Source organism: Coloeus monedula (genome assembly GCF_965178545.1).
Source record: "Coloeus monedula genome assembly, chromosome: 5".
Classification (NCBI taxonomy): domain Eukaryota; kingdom Metazoa; phylum Chordata; class Aves; order Passeriformes; family Corvidae; genus Coloeus; species Coloeus monedula.
In genome coordinates, this window is record NC_138785.1 from 20,742,075 (window position 1) to 20,765,647 (window position 23,573).

Consider the following 23,573-nt stretch of genomic DNA (forward strand, 5'->3'; position numbering starts at 1 on the left):
CCAGAGTAGACACTTTAAAAAATCTGAATTCAACAGTATCTACTTAGTTCAGCTTTAGCACCTAACACAGTTCTGATGTTTGCAACCTGCATGCCAGTATCCATCTTACTGCAGAAAATAAGACACAATGGCAGTTTACCTGGAAAGGATGGTCAGGCAGCCCTTGAAGAAATCTAATTAAAATGCAGCTTGTAACCAGAGCAGTGCATCACACTGTGCTGCCATAGCAACCAGGGTCCCATGGACTTTTGGGGCCATCTGAGGGCATGTTTGCAGGAGGCCCACAAGAACCAAACTGATCACCTTTAGTACATTTTAAATGACCTGAACACTCTGAATGATTTGCTAATATTACCAATGAAAGAAATTAATTAACTCTTACATGTTCAGACAGTGGACCAGTCCCAGGAGCAAATTTATTCTTGTTATTGTTCTTTATGATATAACACTCCCCACAGCTAATTTAAGAAGTGCACAACTTATTTGCAACCTGTGAGCAACCAATTAAAATTGATTCCCTAGAAAAGAAACTAGAGAGCAATCAAGACCTGTGGGCTGTGGAAGTGAAGATGAATAACAGAAATACATGTTCTATGTAGACTGCTATTTCCAGTGCTATCTTCTGAAGTATCAGGCATGAGACTCATCTCAGTAGTTGCTTTTGGTGGATGATTCCCTGCTGCCATACTAGGGGGAAAAAAAAAAAAATCACACTACAGCACTGGGCTTTTCTTACCAAATCCTTCTCCTAGAACAGAAAGATCCTTAAACAACATAAAGATATATATATAGATATATATATATATATATGCAGTATCATACATTGTATCTCATCCCAACATAATTTTCCAGGAATACAATCAACAGATTTGTGACTGAGGCATTCATTTTTCACCATAAAGATGTCCAGGTCAAGAAACTCCTTTGACACATCACCTCTGAAGGAGACTGCAAACTGTTGGTGGGTTGCTACGGGTTACCACCAAAGTTTTCTGCAAAAAAGCACAGGACTTTAGGTTCCATTAAGCAATTAAACTGTTGATGAAAATAGCTGAAAGTTGTTTTAAATGATCAAGGGGATTTTTCATTGTTTGAAGAAAAAAAAAAAGAGCTTGATAGCAATTATTCTGAAAAAAATGAAATTCCTGAGAAATATTGAGTTGGGACTGGGGGATGACACAAGAAATTGAAGCACGGTTTTCTAAGCATCATGAAACCAGTGTGTTCATGTGATTTTGGTTCAGAGTACTACATCATCAGCTCCCACTGTATTCAGATGGAACAGGCACTCAGCTGGAAAGATCTATTTCATGTTGGGCATGCTAGTACCAGGAAGGTTGCAGAAAGCCAGAAAGGAGCTCAATTCAAAAACAAGTTGGAGAGTTCATCCTCCATGGATCTGGGTCTCTTTTTGAGCATACCAGTAACACACATTATGCAGTTGTGCCTAAGTCACCTCACTTCCAAAACCAGACAATGATATTTACCTGTTACCTAGAACACTGAAAACAGTAGCACAAGTCAAGCTAAAAATCCTACTCAAGACCAGAGAATCTTAAAACACAAAGCCATTTCAGGTTAGAGGCAACACTAGATCCAAAATAACAAATAATAAAACATCATAGAAGTAAAAGCATCTCACATTTAAATCTTCTTACTATATGGAAAAATATCCAGGCAGCACATGTCTAAAAACAGACAGTAGACTGTACTTCTGCAAAATGGGACTTTATACAGGACAAATTCATTGCAATTAAGCCATCGCTGTATATCCCAGTACTTTAACAGCCTTGGAACAGTAATTCTTCAAAGGGCCTCATGACTTCCTGATAATTTGCTGCATCCCATTATTAATAGCTTCATTCACTTTCAGGTTGTCCTTACAACAGCAAGTTTATTAGCCCTGCAAACGAATCTATCTTGTCAGCAAAGCTGCGCCCAGCTGACGTAGCAGCCCCAATTTGCTCATTTTTCACCACGTTTTTTGTACAGACTGGGCTTACATTTGCTGGTTTTGTTCCTCCAGTTCCTTCAAAAGAAGCAACACAGCTTGAATGCTTCAACAGGGACTTTTGGAAGGGAAAGGTGGCATTAGAAATCATCACTAATTTAGAAATTCATTTTTAATGGGTTACATTTTATTTGCTTCAGTTGAACACCATTATTTACAGGCACAAGTTAATAAAACACATCACAAAACAATAAAATTTCAACAGCTAATATTTATAGGTGCATAGTTCATGCTCAGTTACTTTTTTTTAATATGTATAATACATACACATATATATAAAGCTCTCACAATAAGTAATCTCTGCACAGAAAGAATAGTCATAGGAAACAAATGAAAACTGTATCATAAACAATATTAAATTACGGACAGCCTATCAACAAAACATGTACAGAATTAGAAATAAGCAGTAGACACTTAGGTGTTTTTACTTAATATTTTCTTTTTTAACTTTTAAACTTGAAGCCACAATATCCACAGCACAACAATGACTCTGCCAACCGGCTTTCATTTCAGCAGGAGGGAAATGCTGAAACAAGGTGGATGCAGTCACAGATACTCCAATCATTGCTGATGGAAGACTTCAAAATACACCGTAAAAACTGTAAAAAAATTTAACAACTGGGCACATTGGAACTCAGCACTTGTACAGGATGGGATGTCTTTAGTAGTTAGTAGATTTCAGGTGATAGAAAGGAAGGAAAGGACTCTCATGCTTCAGGTTCATAGTCTTGATACTCTTCCTATTGAGGGAGAGCAGAAATCAACACTACTGGTATTTTAGATAAAGACATCCTGTTTTCTCTATTTATTCTACTCCTGGTGGACTCAGTGCCCAAATACAGATTCTCATGTGATCAGGATATGATATTTACTTGTGTTTTGTCACATTTTCCAGATTCTGTACCTTACAAGTCATGGTACTTAGAGGAGAATTAGACTTTTACAGCAATTAACACATCATTCAGCTGATACTGCCAGGAACTCCTGAGGCTACCCATGACTATTCACTTGGAGGGGAAGGAGTACTACCTCTGGGCTGAACAGCACACCAGGTGCTACAGATCCTCATATGAGTCAGTAAATCATTTAAAGGAGTGTTTAACTGTGGACACATTACCAGCATCCATAATTTCAGTGATATTCAAGAAAGTACATGCAAGCCTTTAAGTCTTTTACTGGATCATGGCCTAAATTTTTTATACCTCTCATTTTCAGTCTAATTAACTGTGCTACCATAAAACTGCTACTCCATCTACCAATGCATCACGCCAGACATTGTAGTAATATTTTAGATAGCTGGTTCATAAAAACCAACAAAATAATTTACTCCCATAATTGCATTAACTTAAGATCATGTTTCACAAAGCATGATGCATTGGTGAATGTCCAAGCTATTAAAATAATCTATGAAGATGCAGTTTGTCCTGCATTCCCTATTAAGCATATTAAAGATACAAATTTACTGTGGATTACTCAGAAACTCAGGCACAAGTGTTTTGATACACACACTATTTTCCCATTTAACTTCCTTACTATCAAAAAAGCAATTAATTTCTGATTCCCAGCACTATACCTCTGGCAGATCTTGGACAAAGAGGCCACATTTCTGCTGTGCCCTTGCAGCTCCCAGCATCAGCCTGAGTCAGGCTCATGTAACTGGAGCATGCAGGCTCCTCCTGTGCCCTTCTCTCACATGCATTCACAACAAACACCACGATAGATTTACCTCTGGAGGCATTTCGTAAGCCTCGTTCTCAGGATCCACAGGAACATCTGTATTATTCACCATTCCCTCCTGCAGGAAACCTTCTTCATTCTACATTTAAAACAGGGAAAGAAAAGTGACAGTGACTGCTTGTCTCATCATTTCCACCACAGCATGACTTTCCTCCCCATCAGTGCTTGACTTCTCGGCCTGTCCTTTGGTTGTGGGATGTTGCCAGGGGTCATGGAGAGGGAGGGGACATTAGCTGCAGCAAGATCTTCTCCATGTTTCACAGGGATATCCATGGGAATGACTACTGTCATCTTTTTGAATAGCTGAGATTCCATTTTTCTCTTGCCATGGACAGGCCAAGAAGTCAATCTGAATACAAGAACAGTACCACCACCACCTTGCTGAATATGTTTGGAAGATATTTTAACCCCACAGAAATGCTTTTGTCGAGTCACAAAGCAAACCAAAACAAGGGGATTTTGTGCCTTAAGAAACAGATCCAGGAAACAAAGTTCCACACAAACTGTTTAAGTATCACATTAATTCCTATTTAACTGCCTTAGGGAACACAGTCACAGGTATGCAAAAGTGCCTGTAAAAACAGGCCAATATTGAATAATATCAAGACACACAAATAAAACAGTAATTCAATTATCTATTTTTTAATGTTATAGGTGCATCCATCCTCTCATAAACCTTTATTTGCAAGTTTTAGCTTTTTCACAATACACTGCAAAAAAGGGAAAACATGCTGATTTTTTTTTTCCCCCCAGCTTTAGAACCTAACTGTATTGGAAAATGGTTTTTTCCTTTAATGGGTCATACCTTTACATGCTTTCTTATGTCAACCAGTATGTTATGCACTACTGGTGTATGATACATGGTATGATACCTTTTCCCAAGCTTCTTGCTTTTTCTGTAGTATAGAAGCACTTCTATTTTATACAGCAATTTTATAAAGAGTCTCTTGGAATTAACAACATTGCAGTGTTGTGAGGAATAACTTGTTGAATAAGATTATTAAAGGAAAATTATTATTGTCTTAGAACTACGGCTACTGCGTACCAAATGAAACAAAGGAAAAAACCCACATTTCAGTTGGGCCAATCCCCTTTGTAGTTGTTACTACAGAAGTTCAGAGAGAAGAAACATGAGTACCGCCAGAGCAGAGGCTGCTGAGTTCATCCTGAACTGTAAGAAAATTGGTATGAAAACAGGAGGAGTGTCTCAGTGGAACTATTGCGACCATGCTGATTTATAACAGGTGTCGATCTAGACAGAAATGCACTAAAAACTAATTACAGACACTCAGGAAGAAATTCATTTTAAAAACCCTACCTGCAGGCTGGTAGTATAGACAGAAATACAAAATTAAGTAAGTCATAAACCAGACTAATGAGATAATTCTTCAAATCTACAAATTATAATATAGGGGCACTAAATTAAATTTAGGATACAGAAAAAATAAGGACAAGAGAAGCTAAACCTGAAATTCACTTCTGAAAGCTTAATGCAAAATAGAATATAATATGCAAAACAGGTGGTATTAAACCCTCTTTACCGTCACACAGTATTTATTGTGCTTCTCCATTTGCCACATATTGGCTTCCTCTCTGGTTTAACACTCTGTTCCTCACTTTCTGCACCACCCCAAGCACAAAATGTGATTTCATCTGCCAGATACTAACCCTGTTCTTCCTTGGATCCATCATCTTTCTATACATATGTAGGTACACACTTTTGACCCTCAGCATTGAAGTTTATGATGCGCAGAATTTATATCCATAATATGGATTCTTCTCTTCACCTCTTATTTCAGACTTTAAAAGGTCCAGTGTGGAGAGATATCTGATCCGACTGCTTCTCAGTGGGGCCAGATATGCTTTTTCCTTGGGAAGTAAACAGCACAGTCTGTGTGGAGACAGGACCTAACTGTTCTGCCAAGTTCCCTCCATGCATGTGCCGGCTCTGCATCAACACCCTGTGCTGCTCTGTGGCATAGACAACATGGACAAATTCCAAAAAGCCATCGGACACTGATGAATAAGCTTGCAAATGCCTTTATTTAGGTATCTAATAGACACCTGTGTCTTCCAGAACTGCCAAAAATTTGAGGTGTTCAATATGACAGGTATTTTTTCCAGCATGAAATTATGAGAAAGACTAGGCCCAGTTACAGTTCTGCCTCATCTTATTGAAACACTTGAGTTCCTCAGATTACTTGACTTCAGTATTCACCTTAGCTTCTAAACAAATTTTTAAGAGCATTTATGCCCACTTCCTTTTATGAACAGTAGCATCAATCCTTACCAGCTTTGATTGAAATAGCCAAAGAGAGTGTGCGATGCAAATTTGGCAGCTGTTACTGTCCCCTTGATCTAAGGGATCAGCTCTAAGGACCTAAAGCTCCCATCACCTGCTCTCTTGCTTAATCCAAAATATAATTTAATTTCTGCTTCTCCCAATCATTAAGGAACAGCTTCAGCTAACGATCAGTACATCAAGTAAAACTGTGCCCTAAGTCAGGCTTGAGGATGCACAAGAAAGCAAGCGTGCAGCTTAATGTTATCTGTAGCAAGAAAACAGATGGCAAGTGAAACTGCCAGGACCATTAGTAACAACAAGGAAAAAGACTTGCCAGCCGAATTTCAAATAAGAACTTCAAAGTTCACATGCTGTTTGTTTGTTAGGAACCTCTGCAATGGATCTGGACTGTCCATCAGGATTAGTGAGACACAAGGCTTAAAAGACTGAATTTATCATCTTCCCAAATCCCTTCAGCAAGTTCAGGATGGAGACTGCTCTACAGCTTCAAACAAAACAATCAGCAGCACTAGAAAAATACAACATCAAACACACCACCATTATTTTTCAAAGGAAGTAAATCATAAGCTGTACCAAATCTCCAAGGGAACTCTTTGCCTGGGAAAGGTTTATCACCTTTGCCCAGCAGCAAACAGTAACACAAACACCACCTTTCATGCTGACGTCACTGCAGTTCAGATGAGGGTGACATTACTCAAGGTCATCTGTTACATATAAATGCATAGCAAAGGTGACCACCTCATTTTAAATGGTGGCATGCTCTGCTTCTGATCTACAGTCCCCCCAAAGTACGGGTATCACAAAAGTAAACCACCACCCCCAGTAGCACAGAGCCATCTAAGGTAAACTTTAAATCATAATTTACGTCCTTTAAACCAAAGAAATACAATTTTACATAGTCATGATCTATAATTCCATATCCTAATTCAGTTATGGAAGAGGAAAACCACCCAAAAGACCAATTCTTGTCTTGGTATGGAAGACACATTTTTCTCTAAAAGCTGCAACCTCTCTCAACCACACTGAAGGGTACTTCCAGAGGGAAAGATTTTTTTTTTTATTAGATGATCTGAAAAGCTCAACTAACATTTCTCAGAGATGAAGCCAGTTTTTAACTGGGGACCATGAACTCTTGGTGGGAAAACAATTTAAAAAGGGAAAATTACAACTTACCCAATAAACAAGGTGTTAGAAGAACAGTGAGGTGAGGACATCTGCTCATCCCCTGAGGATTCCCTTAAGAAAAAATGAATGCCCACCTCTATATTGGTTTGAAGCATGGTCACTCCGGGTAAGACTTGTATTTTGACTCCAGAGTCTCTTGTGCCTTCAGACCCCACATTACAGAAAAAGTTTTTGCGCCATCCCAAGCAGTGTAGAGCACACTGCCATTCCCAAGCATTAACAGGAGTGGTCACTTTGTGCTACCAGCACTTCTGCCTGCCTTGGCAAAGGCATGTGCCTATCACATCTGCACAAGGCCCATGAGCTACCAGGCAAACTGGCAAGCCCACCCACACTTTTCCCAGGAATACGCAGGTACGTTACAAGGCGTATACCCTCTCTTCCATGAGGTGCTGTGCTCTCATTTTGCCAAGCAACTTTTAGAAACAAAGAAGAGATGGTGTCCCATCATTGTGAAGTGACACATTTGCATGACCCTGGGTGCCACTACTGCCTCAAGGAACAGGTAAGAAATAACCGGCATACAAAAGCATGAAGCAGAACTGCTGCAATGGCTCCAAAATGTTGATCTCTTCTCTTTTACTATGGGAATGAATTCTGCTAAGGTCTGTGCACAACAGGGTGAAATTACCCACTTTTGCAAAAAAATAGTAATCACACTAATTAAAAACTCTTCCTGAAGAACTGGCCCAGTTAAAATATAGAGTACTTGACAAAACTTCAGGACTATTTCTTTCACCAGGAAAATGCCACCAAATAGGTTTTTCTTATTTTAGTGTTTTTGATGAAAATTGCACTCCATTCTTCCCCTTCACTCTCTTTCCCACCTTGTAACACTCTTGGTGGAAGGGAGCAGACTGTTTAATATCCCCTACGCATGAAAAACAGACCAAGTGGTCCACTCCTGGTACTGCTCCTATGTCAGCACCAGGCAGTGAAATAGTCACTTTCAGGAGCATGCATTCTGTCCCCTCGGTGACATGTGCTGGAAGGCCAAGTTATTGCCACTAGAAAGAAGGCAATTTATCCCAAGTCAGAAACTAGAGAAACTTCAAAAGGAACCATTGTAATTGTAATTTAGTGGCTGATCTAAATGCTATACTTTGCCATCTCTCTGGTTAGTAATATGTTTTTTCTCTCCATTATGAACACTGATGGAGTCTTACAGTCATGCATAATTCTCATGATTACTGGAGACTAATTCCTTCTGGAGTGATTCCACATCCTGAGATAAATAAACCAGGCTACCAAACTGTCAGCTCTTAGAACATTTATACTGGCAAGAGGCAATCACCCTGGAAGCCACAAACCACAGAGGTCAGAAGCGACCTCCAGAAATTGTCCACCTTGAGCAGGTTGCTCAGGGCCATGCCTGATTGGGTTTTAACCACTCCCACAGATGGAGACTCCACAACCTGGCTGGAGAACCTCATCCAGTGTTCAACTAACTACACAGTGAAAAACCTTTTTCTTACATTTAAGTGGAGTTTCCTGCATTTAGATTAGTGCCCACTGCTTCCTGCCATTTCACTGGGCACTACTGAAGAGTATGGCTCAATCTCCTTTACTTCCACCCCCACCAGGTGTTTATACTCATTGATAAATTCCCCCCAAAACTCATATTCCTGTTCTTTCACAGTTGCTGATTTTTCTGTCAGTTCTGTAGACCTCTATGGAATTTCTCATGCAGATATTGTGGGAGGACCTTTTCTCTAGCTGAAAGCCCTACTGCCCACAATAAATAAGGTGAGGCTTACCTAAAACACCTAGAAGATTATTGTAACTTGAAAAGTCATAGTTAATTTCAGCAAAATAGATTATTATAACTCAATGAGCACTGGTCACTCTACATCACTTGCCAGTCTGTTATGGAGTGTTTTATAATGTAAAACTGTGAACCAATTAAATTTGATTAAATTAAATCTGTGTAAATTAATCAAATTAAAAATGTGAATCAAAAAAGCTACGAACCAAGACAAGAGGCATTATGGAAAAAGCAGTGAACTAGAATAGGGAAAAAGCTGGTTTACAAGGTAATCTTCAGGAAAGCCCTTTGAGACCCCAACAAAATGTTCCATGCAAAGCAATTTTAACATAGCCCAACCTGTTGTGCATACACACCAGTTGGTACCTGCGGGAGCTCAAAATAATAAAATACACATCCAAAAGCATTATTACCTTGAAGAACTATCACATACTGATAGAGTAACACCTTCCTGACAGCAATGGGCATGTACATCTTTGTGAGCCCAGATGTTAATTCTAGCCCAGTATTAGTGAATTATTGAATTTGCTGCTGTTACAGTCTGGATAATTGCACTGGTAATCTGTCTTAATTTATTTAGGGATAAAATTGTTTATCCCTAAAGCTATTGGCCTCATGCCTGTTACCGCATCTCAAACCTGTAACTTGGCAGGGCTGCCTTAAGCCCTTAAAACTGGTAACTCTATGTCCCTCCAGCCTGATTAAGCCCATTTCATTTTGGTATTACCCACCCTGTGAGAGCTTTTGTCAGGAGCTGTCAGTCATTATATGGTGGAGCTTAAAGTAAAATTTTGAGATTCCTTTTTTATACCCCCAGGGCAGCTGTTATTGTTCCTGTACAAATCTGCCTCCTGCTACAAAGCTGAATAACAATTTGCTGCGTTTATGGGCTTAAAACTCCACTTTGAAAAGAAAATAATTTGTATTCCTTCTTCTCCAAAATGTACTCCACCAGGATGCCCAGGGGCTGGATGCTGGACTGAAGTGAACAAATAATTGTCTTCCCAGTTTGGTAACTAATTTTTTACAGATATTTTGACCATAGAGCCCAACTCATCTGGATTGGAGAGAAACCCTTGAACAAAGAATTCCAACAAGAGGCAAAACAAAGATATGCTAAAACCGCCTCAATTAATTTACTTTCCTAGTCCTAAGGTGTTATATTCATGGAACTGACTGAGTTATACAGTTATAACTAAGTGGCCAGGTCAGCTTAGAATGCTTTTTAAAGCTCCTGCTCACTCATTGCAATAGTCAGTGCCTCCAAGACTCAGCAGTAAATGACAAAGCATCATCATCAGTCCAGTTGTCCTACTCCAGAGACACAGAAATGCATCTGTGCACTAGCTAGAAATAAAGTAAACTGTTTCAATTATCTCTAAGCTGAACACCTAAGTGAAGGAAACGATGAGAAAGCATTATGTGTGAAGGAAACTAGCTGTTCCAGTGCACAACTCATTTAGAGTACCAATAATGAAATGAGACTATCTCCCTCCTTCTCCTCAAATGGAGAGCTGAAATGAAGAAGAGACATTTAATTAAACAAACAAATATCAGCAAAAGCACAATCCCAATGAAAGGCTAAAACAGTGCCTGCAAGTGCGACAGGCTGCATTGTGATTTGCATTTTTATGCCTTTCAGTTGGCAATGATAAAAGTGAAAAAGAAAACAACCGAGGCTTACAGAGAGAGGAATGAAGTGTGTGTGGTAACCTGTAACCACAAGTGCATCTTGGTGTCTACAAGTAGCTGGAAATAATTTCTGTTTACAACAATCTGCAAATTGTTGTAAATTCCTTGAAAAACAAATTTCAGTACAACATAGATTGTGTACATTTTTTCTTTCCTTCCTCTAAAATTCCTCAGTATTACTTGTACAGATGAGACTCCTTCAGAGTAAAACAGGAACATTTCTGTGAGAAATCAAATTTTCTGAAACTCTGATTCATGTTTGCACTAACCAGGCTGGTAAAGTACCTAATTAGAGCCACTGGAATGTTGGTATTGCTGATAAATGAGAATTACATGGAGAACCTGCTCATTGCCCAGGCCAGACCAGAAGTTCATATGAGTTCTACACATGATGGAGATGTGCATCAATCCCAGGTGACTTAAAGTAAGAGGCTGCCTAGGGGCTGAGTCAATGTGACATCAGCAACGCATGTAAACGCACCTAGGACACACAGCCCTTCCAGCTTCATCCTTTTCTGCTTCCCAAATCCATTGTCACATTGAAAACTCCATGGGTAAGGAAAAAAAAGCTAGAGCACATAATTTGGAAAGACTGAAGTTACTTCTAATTGCAAAATAGTGGTATGCTAACTCGATGTCGCATCAGAGATGTGGCCACAGATCTGCCTCTTGACATTCTCCTGAACAAGGTAATAACAATTTTTTATAGTAATAGATCTGTTCAAACAATTTCCACTATCAACTTTGTGATTTACATTCTCAAAACTGAAATTTCAGACTGCAGTTCCACAGAAATCTTCAGTCATAACACCACTAATTTCAATGAGGATTTCGAAGAAGGAGCAAGGGCTGCACTGAACTGTTTGCTTGATCTTATGCAGTAAGAAGGAACAATAAACAGCCTGAGTTTATTTTTATTATTTGTACTACATAACTCCAAGATACCTTGACAAAACTGAATGAGTGACTGAAATAAATAACATGCCCCTCAATAGGAAAACATGTAAGCATCACTTAGGCACTCACCAAATCAAAGATGATGGGCAAACAGCGCACCAAAAAGAATTACAAAGTCAAAAAATAACATAAGCACAAAATGTCCCATTAGTGCAAAGAAAGGGGAAGCCATTCTCTCATGTATTAAAAAGGCCTATCCAGCCCTAAGGGGCCTTCTCCTGAGTACAGAATTCAGTCTACACAATACACTTGGCTGGGGATGTTGGGAGATCCCAAAGGAGAGCAGCAGGAATGATCACATCCTAGAACAGAGAAGAAAATGAAGGAAGCTGTTAGACGCTATGTCTGTTAGCTAAACCCATCTGTTCCCTTTCTGTAATGGAAGGATTCTCCATTCTGTGTGAGCCCATCACCAAGAATGGTACCCAAGGACGATATTTGAACTTTACCTTCATTAAATAAAACTAGAACATAACACATGACCTTTACAAATCACATTAACTAGAAGAATGGTACACATCAGCTTGGAAGTCAGCATAGAAATGAGCAATCTTAGCCAGATTTGGCTCTACTAGGTCAGTAAAGATTATTTTAAACAGCATGGTCCCAGCCAAAACTGCAATGTTTTTTATTTACAACAGTTTGAATATCATAACCACATTTCAATGTTAAGTACATTTTTAGTACAGATAAACTCCAGAAGTTATTATATAGACTCCATGGGTACATATTCTCTTTCCTAAGAAAATTAAAGGAGAAAAATAAATTTCCTCTAAAAAAAATCTCCAGTTACACATGCAGTTCATTCAATGCTGTATTATCTAAAACAGCAACCTCTAAACCATAGCTACTTCTCCTACTCTTAGACAAAGTCCTCTACACAGAACTGCAGGCCCAGCCACCCTCTGGCATCACGAACAGTGGGAGTTCCCACTGCGTTACACATGGCCCCAGAGAGAGCACACCTTCCAGTTCTGTACCCTATCTCCTGTGACTGTAGTCACAAAGCAATGAAGCAACTTCACTCACTCCCAAGGAAGTTCTTCAAGAAAGGGGAAGATCTCTCTGCAGGTAGCAGGAAGAGGGCATGCTTTTCTCCCTTTTGCTTTTCCCTGGAGTATGAGCAGACAAGCTGCTGCAATCAGCATTGACTCATTTGCTTGTATACTGTCCAGCACACTGAGCTGCAGGCTCATGGGTGATCTAGTGGCAGGATGTCACCTTCAAAGGCTGGAATTAATTGACAGGACATGCTTTGAGTGAAGTGGTTACCCTTCAATTATTATCAGTGAGCATCTCTCTAAAGCATTCCTTCAATTCCAACCTATTACAGCACTTTACCCAGCTGAGGAATTTTAAAATATATTTCTTCTATGGAGTAAACCACCACTTGCTTTGAAAAAAACCCACTTGCAACAATTATTTGAACTATAATGGTTTCAGGAGTATTTCCTGCAACTGTGATCTATTCAGCAGCAGATTAGACACTACAAAAGACTAGAGAGCCTGCATTTTAAAATTTATATTCCTGCAGTGACAATCCACATCTAGAAGCAAGTACACAGCTATTCAGAGCTTTCACTTGAATCGGGAAAGGTTGTTTCACAGACCAGTGTCACGAAACACAAACATCATGTACATCTCTTCAGCTTCTTCCTCTCCCATAGAAAATTGAAATAACTCCTTTTGATTACGTGGAAAGAATTACTTAATAAAGTCTACTTACTAAGGTGTAGTAGGCAAGGAGACTCTTTAAAGACCAGTGCCGAAATATGCAATACTTGAGTATCTGTGTTTTCTTTCCCTCCTCCCCCAGCAGTGCTATTGTTACCTTTTCACTTCTGGCTTAGATGCAAGTAAGCAGCAGACTGAAGTCTGCCATCCTCTACACTGCCTGAGAGTAGATTTCAAAGAAACAGTTTCCCAGGCCAAATTCTGCTCTATTTTTGTCAATATAAGCCTGGTGTAACTCTACTCCTCACTAAGCCATTTGGGTACTTACACCTGTATGTCTGAGAGCAGCCTGGGTTTATGACCCCCTTTTCAGGTATCAGCTGCTGTCCCAAAAGGGGTGGACACCAGAAAAATCTTCACTACTACTTCACATATAAGAAGTCATAAAGAGTGTAAGTTTGGACAGCCTTTGAGGAGTCACCCAAGTTGCACCTCTGTTTTAGGCAGGTTCAGCTCTCCCCAAATCATTCCCAACAGATGTATGGGAAAAGCCACTTAAAAGTCTTAAAGTAACAAAGGTTTGGTACTAGAGAAAGCATTACCCTGACTCATTTCATTCTTCTCTGGGCTAACCCAGCTCCTTCTGTCCACACAACACAGTGAGGCAAAACCTGTGGAGCAAAGCCTGTGGTGCTCATTTATGAGAGCTGTAGACAATGTACCACTTGCTAGAGTTGGGATGTGGCTGCTTGGTGTTTGGAACAGAGTCAAGCGGGGCAGAGATGCTGCTCACCACATTGTTGAGAAGGAAAAGGAGGGCAAGCCCCAGTGGTACCAAAAGTCCAAAAACTACCTGAACCAGTGTGGGCAGATGATGATCTCAGCCACAGATGAAGCTTCAAAGGGGAACTGTTGCTGCACTGTTTTTACCAGAAGGAGCCTTCTACTAATAAACTCTGTTAAACCATTTGACATTAAAATGCAGAGCTGCTTTTAAAGGATCAAAGCATTGAATGTTAGTTATTAGAATTGTTAAAATGACACTTTCCCTCTGGTCCTTTCTTATTATTAATCACAGCAGCTCTCCAAATGTTACCAGCTAAGCAGGAGCTGCCCCTGGAATGCATTTAAGTCACAGTGAAGTTATCACCATAAACTGCCAGAATTCACAGGAAGCAGTCAGTCCCACAGCCACTAGAAACAAAATGGAAATATCACTTTTCACATCTACTATTCTGATTTGAGAGAGGGGATTCTAATCATACTCCAGCCTTCACCCCATTTATATTTAAGCATATCAGAGGAAAAAATGATGTATACACACCATAGAGGTAGCACACAAAAAAAGTAGGTGAGATAAAAGCATTTATTCTGTTCATGACAGCCAGAATAGCAGGTAAAACCACTCTTCTGCCAGGACATTTTGAGTGAAATACTGCTTAGTAACTGCACTCATTACACTGTCTACTTTAGGGATTAATAGGAAAAACCAAACCACTTTTCTTCAAATTCATGGCATAACAGTCAGCTACACGTGATTTATGGAAGCTCAGATGAAGCTGAGGAAGAATAATTTCATGTATGTCATGTCAATGAGACTGATTACCAACAAAGCTTATTTTATGAGAGACAAGAATGATCAGTTAAAACAGAGAAGGAGTGAGAGAGAGGAACACATGTAGCAAATTAATTACAGTTGGTACAGTTCTTTCTCCTACAAGCCACATTTGCAGTTCCTGAACAACAGTACACTGCCTGAAGCAATACAACATTTTCTCCATCATAATGAGAACCTAAATGCTGCTCTTTTGTATTTTCGGAACTGAGGATGAAACAAAAAGGCTGGCAGGATGAGTCCATGCTTCAGAAAAAGATGTGTACTTACGATATGTCTCCCTGTAGTTCAAAAAGAACACAAAATCCTATCTGCTACCAGCCATAAAGATGTTTCTCTACATGTGCTGCCTGATGAACATTTGGGTAAGAATCAGAGCCACATCTTGAGAATCACCCACGCAGATCTGAACACAACTCACTTGCAAGACTGCCACAGCTGGATGCCCCAGTGTTTGTAAACACTCAAACAGTATCAGTTAGGCACTAAGCTGGTGAGTCTATGTGTAAATGTCATTTTAGAAATGGCCCACACTAGAAAATACTTCTGTGGAATACAAGGCTAAGAGTAAATGTACTTTGACATGAACAAACTAAATGAAATTCAGCATTATGCTGTATAACCATCTTCTAATAACTACCTCCAAATAATTTTGTTTCAATTATCTGACAGGTATTTGTGCATTCCCAACACAGGGGTATTGCAATGGCTCTCATTAAAGTATGATAATTTTTGTAGTGGTTTAGCATAAAGCCAAATGATGTGTTTACTGTTCCATAACGAGCATTGTTCAACAAGCAGATTCAATGAGGAAACATGGCAGTGAAAGCAGCAGTGATTCCCTTATACATGTGTATCATTTCTGTACAAGCAGGCAACAAACCAACTGGTCCTTGCTTTTTGGTTTAGTTGCTCATCTTCCTGGAATTATCCAAGAAAGGCAATGGCATTGGAAAAAGCAACAGTTGACTGCTCTAATGTTACTGACCTCTTTCCCATACCTGTAACATTTCAAACATAAATATGCAAAGTGTAGATGCTTAGTGGGCTACATTTACCTAAGTCACTTCTGCCAGGATACGCTCTGGACCATCTAGCAGCCTCAAAAAGCTATTTACAGAAGAATAACTAGTGCCTCAAGTATTCAGAAGCATTTTTCTGAATAGATTATTGCAGAAAAGAAGTTCAACATATTCTTTGCAACAACAACATATGTAAACCATATCATGTGGCTGCATGGTACTTAGTTGCCAGCTGGACTTAAACCATGACATAGATATAAGCAATCTGATAAGTGAAGCTTAAAATAACATTACTACTGAAAGCTTAAAAGCTGATATACTTCAACTTGAATTATTTTTAAACATATAAGTTTAATATTTTTAATTCACTAAATTCATTCATTTGCTTCAGCAAAAGATTTTCAAGCATACACTTAAACAAGTAGTTCCACAGAAGTCAAAGCTTTTACATAGGTTTAACAGTAACAGTAGAGAATCAAGAACGACCCTCAGAAACCCAAAGTGCTTCAAGTGCCAAAACCCCAAACTACTTAATATGGTTAAGGTAGGACATCTTGGGAATTTGATGCAAACCACTTTCATCCAGCAAGACAGACTCAGCATGTATCCACCTGTAGTCTCCCAAATTACATCAGTGACAAGTGAGCTCTTCTACTGTACCCTCACTGCAATAAGAGAATTAAGATTCCCATATAAAGAGACAGTATTCAAGCAAAATGTGTTCTTAACACTAGTTCCAACAACCCTGTGGAAACCAAGATTTAAGTCAAACCAAACTTAGGAGACAACATTCCCCCAGTGACTATTCACTGCAGAAGCAGAATCCCTTCAGCACTTCATTTTTTTTTTACTGCTGCTGATTATCCTGTGCAGAGAAAAAAATGCTCTAGTGCTTTGTGTTGTGTGGGTGATGCTCCCATTTCCCAGCTGAGTTTGGTTCAGCATTTATAGAAGGGGTAAAATATTCTGAATTGGCTTCTATCAGTAAAATGACTCAGTGATCACTGCACAAGTGGGAGGACTTCAAGCACTTGACATTGCTTCTCACATTCTTGCTGTCACAAATGCAAATGTTAGGGAATTTAAACTCACTCCTATCTTGTCATTTTAAAATCCTAAAGGGACCTTTGATAATTCAGTGGCCTGTTAAATATTTAGCAGTCAGGAAGAAAGGATTCTTTTTCCTTCTGTGATGGTTTAATGGGTTTCAAATCTAATACTGCTTCCTTTATGTGAATACAATGTATCACCATTTGCCCACCATTTTCCTCAGAGAAAAACAAAAATCCCTTCAATTAAAAATTGATCTGCCTTCTAAACTAACAAGAGAAGAAGACAGAAGTAATATAAACAGAAGATAGGGCTGTGAACCCCACAAACTACATAATCTGTATGCACAGAACACAGGTACGTCTTGGGGGCTTATAAAATAAATTTTTATTATTCTGTTCCCCTTCAAAGCTAAGTGCCTTGCAAATATTGGCTGGGGACACACTCAGCTCATTGAAGGCAGCACTGCCACTACCCTCTTCAGAGGTGTAGGGCTTTGGTCCCAAGGGCACCAATACCCTACTGCACTTGAACCTGTTAATCCCACTGAAGCACATGTGATTGTTTTCATGGTAATATTCATCACACTCCAGGAAGAGATGAGTCTCTCTTATTTTAGGAGCTAAAATTAAGCACCAGGGAGCACTGAGCTGTAACCAGCCCTGTTGCTCTGGCTCAACTCTGCTTGCAGCCTAAGGAGAGATGGCTCCTGCACCCTCCCACACAAACACTCTCCTGTGCTTGTGAGCATGCCTGTTATATTAATGACTCATCTTCATCGTAAAGCACCAGCTCAGACTTTTCATTAATCACCTGAAGTGTGCTGGCTTCTGCAGTTTGCTCAGTCCCCACTCTATGAATAATTCAGGCTTCAGCATTACAAACACAGGGAAGGAGTTTGTGGGTCAGGTCCGGCACTTCAGCAAGGACTTTGTAGCTTTACAGAAAATACATTATGGTCAGAATCTGATTTTTTCAACCCAGTGCTGGGTAATTCCTGGATATTTGTTATGAGCCAGAATAACAGCTTTCAAAATGTGATTTTTAAATTGCATGGGTGGCCAGCAGGTCACTGCTGGTTCATTCCCAGTGATAGGATCAGTCAGAGAACTAGTCCTGTACCACAGCCCAGCCCTCCTTTCCTGTAGAAAAACCACGGGCTAGCTTGCTCAACACTACAGAAACCTAGAGTAAAAAAGGAATGCACTGTACTGCATTCAGGGGAAGAGAAGATAATTCCCTCAAAATATTCTGAAAAAGGCTCTACATGTGTTATGAGAATGAGAAAGCCACTGAGAAGAGCTGCAGGTTGTGGGGAGGAAGCACTGACTTTTGATGGACTGTGGACACTTTCTCCTGCATCCCAGCCAACACTAGATTACATTCACAGTTCATTCTTTACATCTCTTTCAGTTTCAATTAACTGTTTCTTAATTATTTCTGTAATAGCTTCATTTTATTCCATTTTACAGATGACCTTTTTTAATACTAACTACAAAGTAATACAGCTTCCTACTCTAGCTTAAAATGGGCTCCCCACAAATAACCACCAGGGCAAAGTACACTGTTTGCAAAAACTAACAGCCTAAAACTGATGTAAATTTATGTCCACCCACCAGCTAGCCCATCAATTTCCTCTCTCATAAAATGTCAAAGCACCTGTCAATCACGCAGACAATGTGAGAGGCTTCACCACAGGGACTAAAAGAACAACTCTCCCTTCTAACTTCTCACACCAATAAGGGAACCATTTGATACAGAGGTTAGAGCCCAGACACACTGGGTATGTATCTTACAAACTTGACAGATATGTAAGCACTACATCAAGGCTGTACCACTCCTTGACACATCACTTCCTTAAAATAGACACTAGATATCACATAGGGGGTATCTAGAACCACATATTCGGCAGGTGTATACCAGAGCAGACTGTAGACCCCATAATTGATCGCTTATCTATCAACAATGGATTGCTTATCTATCAAGACTATTTGTATCTTTTGGAGCACCAATTTCCAGGTAGCTGGTTAACTTCAGTTCAAGAGATGTGCTTAATTCAAGCCAAAGGTACAGATCTTTACGTACAGCTCTCCCCACAAAGGAAGGGGACAGCTTCTTCCCTGGCTGGGACTGAGCCTACAAAAGCTTATACCACCACAAAGACTGGATGCAGCAGGCTAAGTGGATAATTTGGCAGCACTCCTATCTTGAAAACACTACTCAATTTCCTTCCACAGGACAAGTGTCTGCAGCTACCCTAAAGGAAGTGTTCACTCCTCCTTTCCTTGCCTGCCTAAAATAAATACCTTTCTGGCACAGAAAACAACCTACTTTTAGACATGCTACAGATGAGCAATACATTTTGCTGTAAGACAACAGACTGAGACCTGAGCTCATGGCAGCAAGGGGCAGCCCACAGCTGACAACACTCACAGATCAGCTGAGCTCATGTCTCAGGTGGCATTGCTTTTCTGCCTGAAATACATTTTGTTTCCCCTTCAGCTTTAGATTTTTTTTTATTTTTTGTTTTGCACTTCAGGATTACTAACTGCAAACCCAGCAGCCATATGTTGCTGCCCCCCAAAGTCCCAGCTCCTCTGCTGAATGGCCCCTCAGTGAGGGCCTCACCATCCTCATCTCACTGTGCTTTTCACCTTGTGAAAGAGCAGTCCAAGCCCAGTCAGCACTGACCTGTTGCAAGAAACGGTCTCCTCTTATATGGGAAAATGTCCTGGCCCAAAGGGCCAGACTTTTGGAAGTGATGGAACTTCTCTCCTCTACATCTTCAAAGGACTACCTGCCTTGCTCCAAGCCCTGCTCATTGCTGGATGGTTGTCAGTGCAACTCCAGCATGCTGGCCCAGTAGTTGAAAACTACTAAAAAGCACTGCTGACCAAACCTGTAACACCACTCAGCACTACACCTTGGGGAACATTGATGCTGTGGCTTCACCACATCAATGCTGCATTTTAACTGACTCAAAGACTTGAAATCTCAGTAAACTATCCAGTGGGTTTTTAAGTGTCCCAGCACAGGAAGAGTACTCATGAAAATACTGAAGAGCTTTCCAGTTCAAATAAAACAACATTTTATTTCCTCCGATAATACATTGCTTTAGTCAGGTCAATCTGACACTGTTCAAAAGCCCACATTTAATTAACAGCAGTTAGAAGTTGTCTTTCTACATGGGAACTTAAGAGTAATTAACTTCAGCTGCTGAGCTTGTTAAGGACACTTCCCTGTCCAGCACTCTCACACCACCTGAGCTGGGACTGAGGCCCCTTCACAGCTATACCCCCCACACTCACACAGTCAGAACATGTTTCCTCACCAGCTGGACCCCAGGATTCCCACAGCACAGCCTCAAATGTCTCCATCTTTTAAGTACCTTAATCATGGTGCAGTAACTGAGTAACACCTCGAGCTGGCTCCTCAAGGAGGGACCCAGAACCAAGGAGCCCCTGGGCTTTCACATCCTCACAGTGGAAGGGTGGGAAACTCTGGAATCACCAGCTCCTGCTGTGTCCCTGGGTGTCCGGTCCCCTGGCTGGGCCACAGGTCCCTGTGCCCTTTGTTCTGCAAGGGGTCAGCACTCCACGGCCTCTTGCCTGGGCTCGGGCTCCTGCCCCCCAGAGCTGAACCTGCAACTCTCAACCTGTAACTCAGCTGTACTGCAGCCGTACCCTGAGCTACCTGCACACAAAAATGCTGAGTGAACTCACTCTGCAGAAATTCCAGACTAAGTTTCCACTGCAAAGTTTTGCTGTAGTAGGGGTACATACTGGGATAACGAAAACCAGTCTGTCTATTATTGATATGTCTATACCCACACCGATTCTTGCAATGCAGTTCTTCCACCACTATAGCATATTCTGAAAAACTTTCTCAAATTTTTTTTTTTTTTTTACTATAAAAGCTTTGTTGACATTTGGGATGAAGTTCCTCAGAGAGCTCTACCAATATCTGTCTACCTTCTAAATATAATCTTTCTTCAGACATCTACCATATCCTCCCATGATACACACAGAATCTGTTCGAGCTTTTCGTACTGTCAGTGACAGATTTAACTCTGCATTTGCCAGATTGGGACTAGCAGAGATGTACCAGCACATCTCTGACGACATTTCTGTCCTTTCCCATCAATTATTAGACTGTGTAGCTACTCGTTGCCTCCCAACACCACATAACTGCTGAGAAAGAGCCTATTTCGAAGCTTGTAAAGTGCACAAGAAAAAAGAAGGCCCTCTGATGTTTGTTCTTTATAAACTGCACAGCAGGTGCCAGCTCCCAGTCCCTTCTCTGGACAACCTCTCCATTGCCCAGACGGCTTCTTGAGGTTCACTTGGACATGAGATGTGCTTTGCACTTCTACAAAGCAAAATAATCCCAGAGGATTGCCACGGGTTTGAAGTCAAGGGCATGCCATGTTTACTTGTGATTTCTATTTTCTTTGGGAAGCTTTGGAGAGAAAAGTCAAAAATAAAATGCTCACTGCTGAGACAAAGCAGTGCCTTCCAAGTGCAAATGTTTCCACAAGTGCAGAGGCACTCTAGGTACCAGATGTGACCATAACAGTGTCTCTGCTTTGAAAACACTATGATTAGTCTCACTTTTTTTTTTTTTTTGAGAGAAGGAAAAGGTTTAAATTCAGGTAATGCTCTTCAAAGGACTACATTAGAGATGCAAAGATAAGCAAAGCACTCAAAAAATCATGAAACACCATCTGCTCTCTTTTATCTTCTAATGTCTATCAGCATCACCAGTGCTGCCAACATTAGTCACTCTCCTCATGATATTGGGTGTTTTTCTTACGCTCTCTGCTCTCATAATCAAAGTTATACAATAGCAGTTTATTTAAAATAAACTAAAAAAAAATCCAATACACTTGATGCCTGAGAAAACCAGTGCAAGTCAGCAGCTCAGAAAAGCAAGTTAAAAATATTTAGATAGAATTAAACTGCTAAAATTTGTTATTATATTAAGTATACTCCAGGGACTACCTTTCAGAGTCACTCAGCTCCCACAGGGGTACCAAATGGATAACCACACTTAAGACCCAGGGCAGCACACTGAATCTCTCAAAAATCTGCTTTTGACTATGACCACAGAATACCCAAAAAATCCTGTTGCAAGCCACATTTTTACACAGGCATAGCTCATGACAGAGAAGTCAACTGAACTCTGTGCCTTCGGAAGCCAGGCAATACTCAAGCACTGAGCCCCATATTGATTGTAGTCTCATTCTCTCCTCAGATGAGAGTCCAGGAGAACAAATGCAGCCTCTGTCTCTCCTGCCAACTTTACACTACCAGGATTACATCTTACTCAGCTGCTTCACACAGCTTTTATTTTTATATAAAGTGAAGAATTTTTTTGCTATTCTGAAACACAAAGTATGTCACTGCCACTGCCTGCTGACACCAGGGTGCAGCTCATGACAAGTGCTGTAGGCACTGGAAAGGCACCAGCACACCTTGGCTGGCAGGTGGAGCAGGGCAGCCCAGGGAATGCTGCTCACAGGTGTTTTTCAACAACTCTGCACAGCTGAGCTGGGACCCAAATGATTTGGATCCCTTTGTATGTAGCCATCACCTGGGAAACACATCCATTATGCCCCACTCTCTCCCCATCACATCCCTAGCATAGGTGGCAACCAAAACCGCAGTCTCATCCTTGGCATTTAATCCTGGGAAGTAGAGGCTGCGCTGTGCGAAAGCGTTCTGTTCTCAGCACGCATGTCACAGGCTGCATCTTTGCAGGAGGCTCTGTGACTCATGCCTGACTCATGCGAGACCTGTACCACCAACACCATCCATCACAGTCAGAAAACAGAGTACCTGTCCTCAGGTTAGGAGCTATTTTAATGCCATGGGTGTTAAGGAAGAAATATGCTCAAGCCGAGGTAGCTGGTGCAAGGACACTTGAAGGAACACGACACTGCCCTGATCCCCAGAACCCTCACTCAGCCCAAGCACGGCGGCTTCCACGAGAAAGATTAAATGACAGTACCCACCAGCTCAACTTAATTTAACCACAGCACCCTGGCATCCAAATCCACTGAGGACTTTTGCGCACACACTCTTGTTCAGGTACCCACACAGAAGAATGAACCCATGCACACACTTGGTCCTTTACACAACCAACTCCTGGTCTTTCTGGCACTGTGATTTGTGTGAGGCATTTTTCAAAGTTTCATGTCTTTTCCTATCTACATTTTCCAATATGAGACAACAAAGTTAGTAATTTTCTTACTGTTACAGCTTCACCCCCACCAAGAGACAGAGGGGAAAACCAGGATTTCAGAACATTTGAATATTTCTTACAAAGTCACCTTCCTCTCTCCTTCCAGCCTCAATAAAACACAGCCATTTCTCCCCCACATTTAAAACCACCAAGCTCATTAACTACTTAGTGAGTTTTGTGCTTTCCTGCTGCACAAGCAGCAAGCCTCAGTCTATTTTCCAAGTCACAACTTCTTTTTGTTGTCATTTCTAATACACAGTTTTGTGCACAGAGGTTTCCTGAGAGCCATGTGGACCAAGACATGTTTCTTCACAGTA

At 40.6% G+C, this 23,573-nt stretch overlaps 1 protein-coding gene across 2 annotated transcripts in view; it reads right to left on the bottom strand.

Moving 5' to 3' along the window:
• Positions 1–2,253: 2,253 nt before the first annotated feature.
• The window catches only part of SNCA (synuclein alpha), a 63,959-nt gene continuing 42,639 nt past the window's right edge, over positions 2,254–23,573 (bottom strand). Inside the window, exons 5-6 of one of the 2 annotated variants that reach the window (XM_082282573.1) lie at positions 3,738–3,827; positions 2,254–2,610 (exon numbers count right to left, since the gene is read on the bottom strand). In XM_082282573.1, coding sequence (XP_082138699.1) covers positions 2,521–2,610; positions 3,738–3,827 — 180 coding nt within the window. In that variant the 3' untranslated portion in view covers positions 2,254–2,520. Of the gene's footprint in view, positions 2,752–3,737; positions 3,828–23,573 lie in introns of both variants that reach the window. The other variant, XM_082282574.1, reaches the window with a different exon arrangement.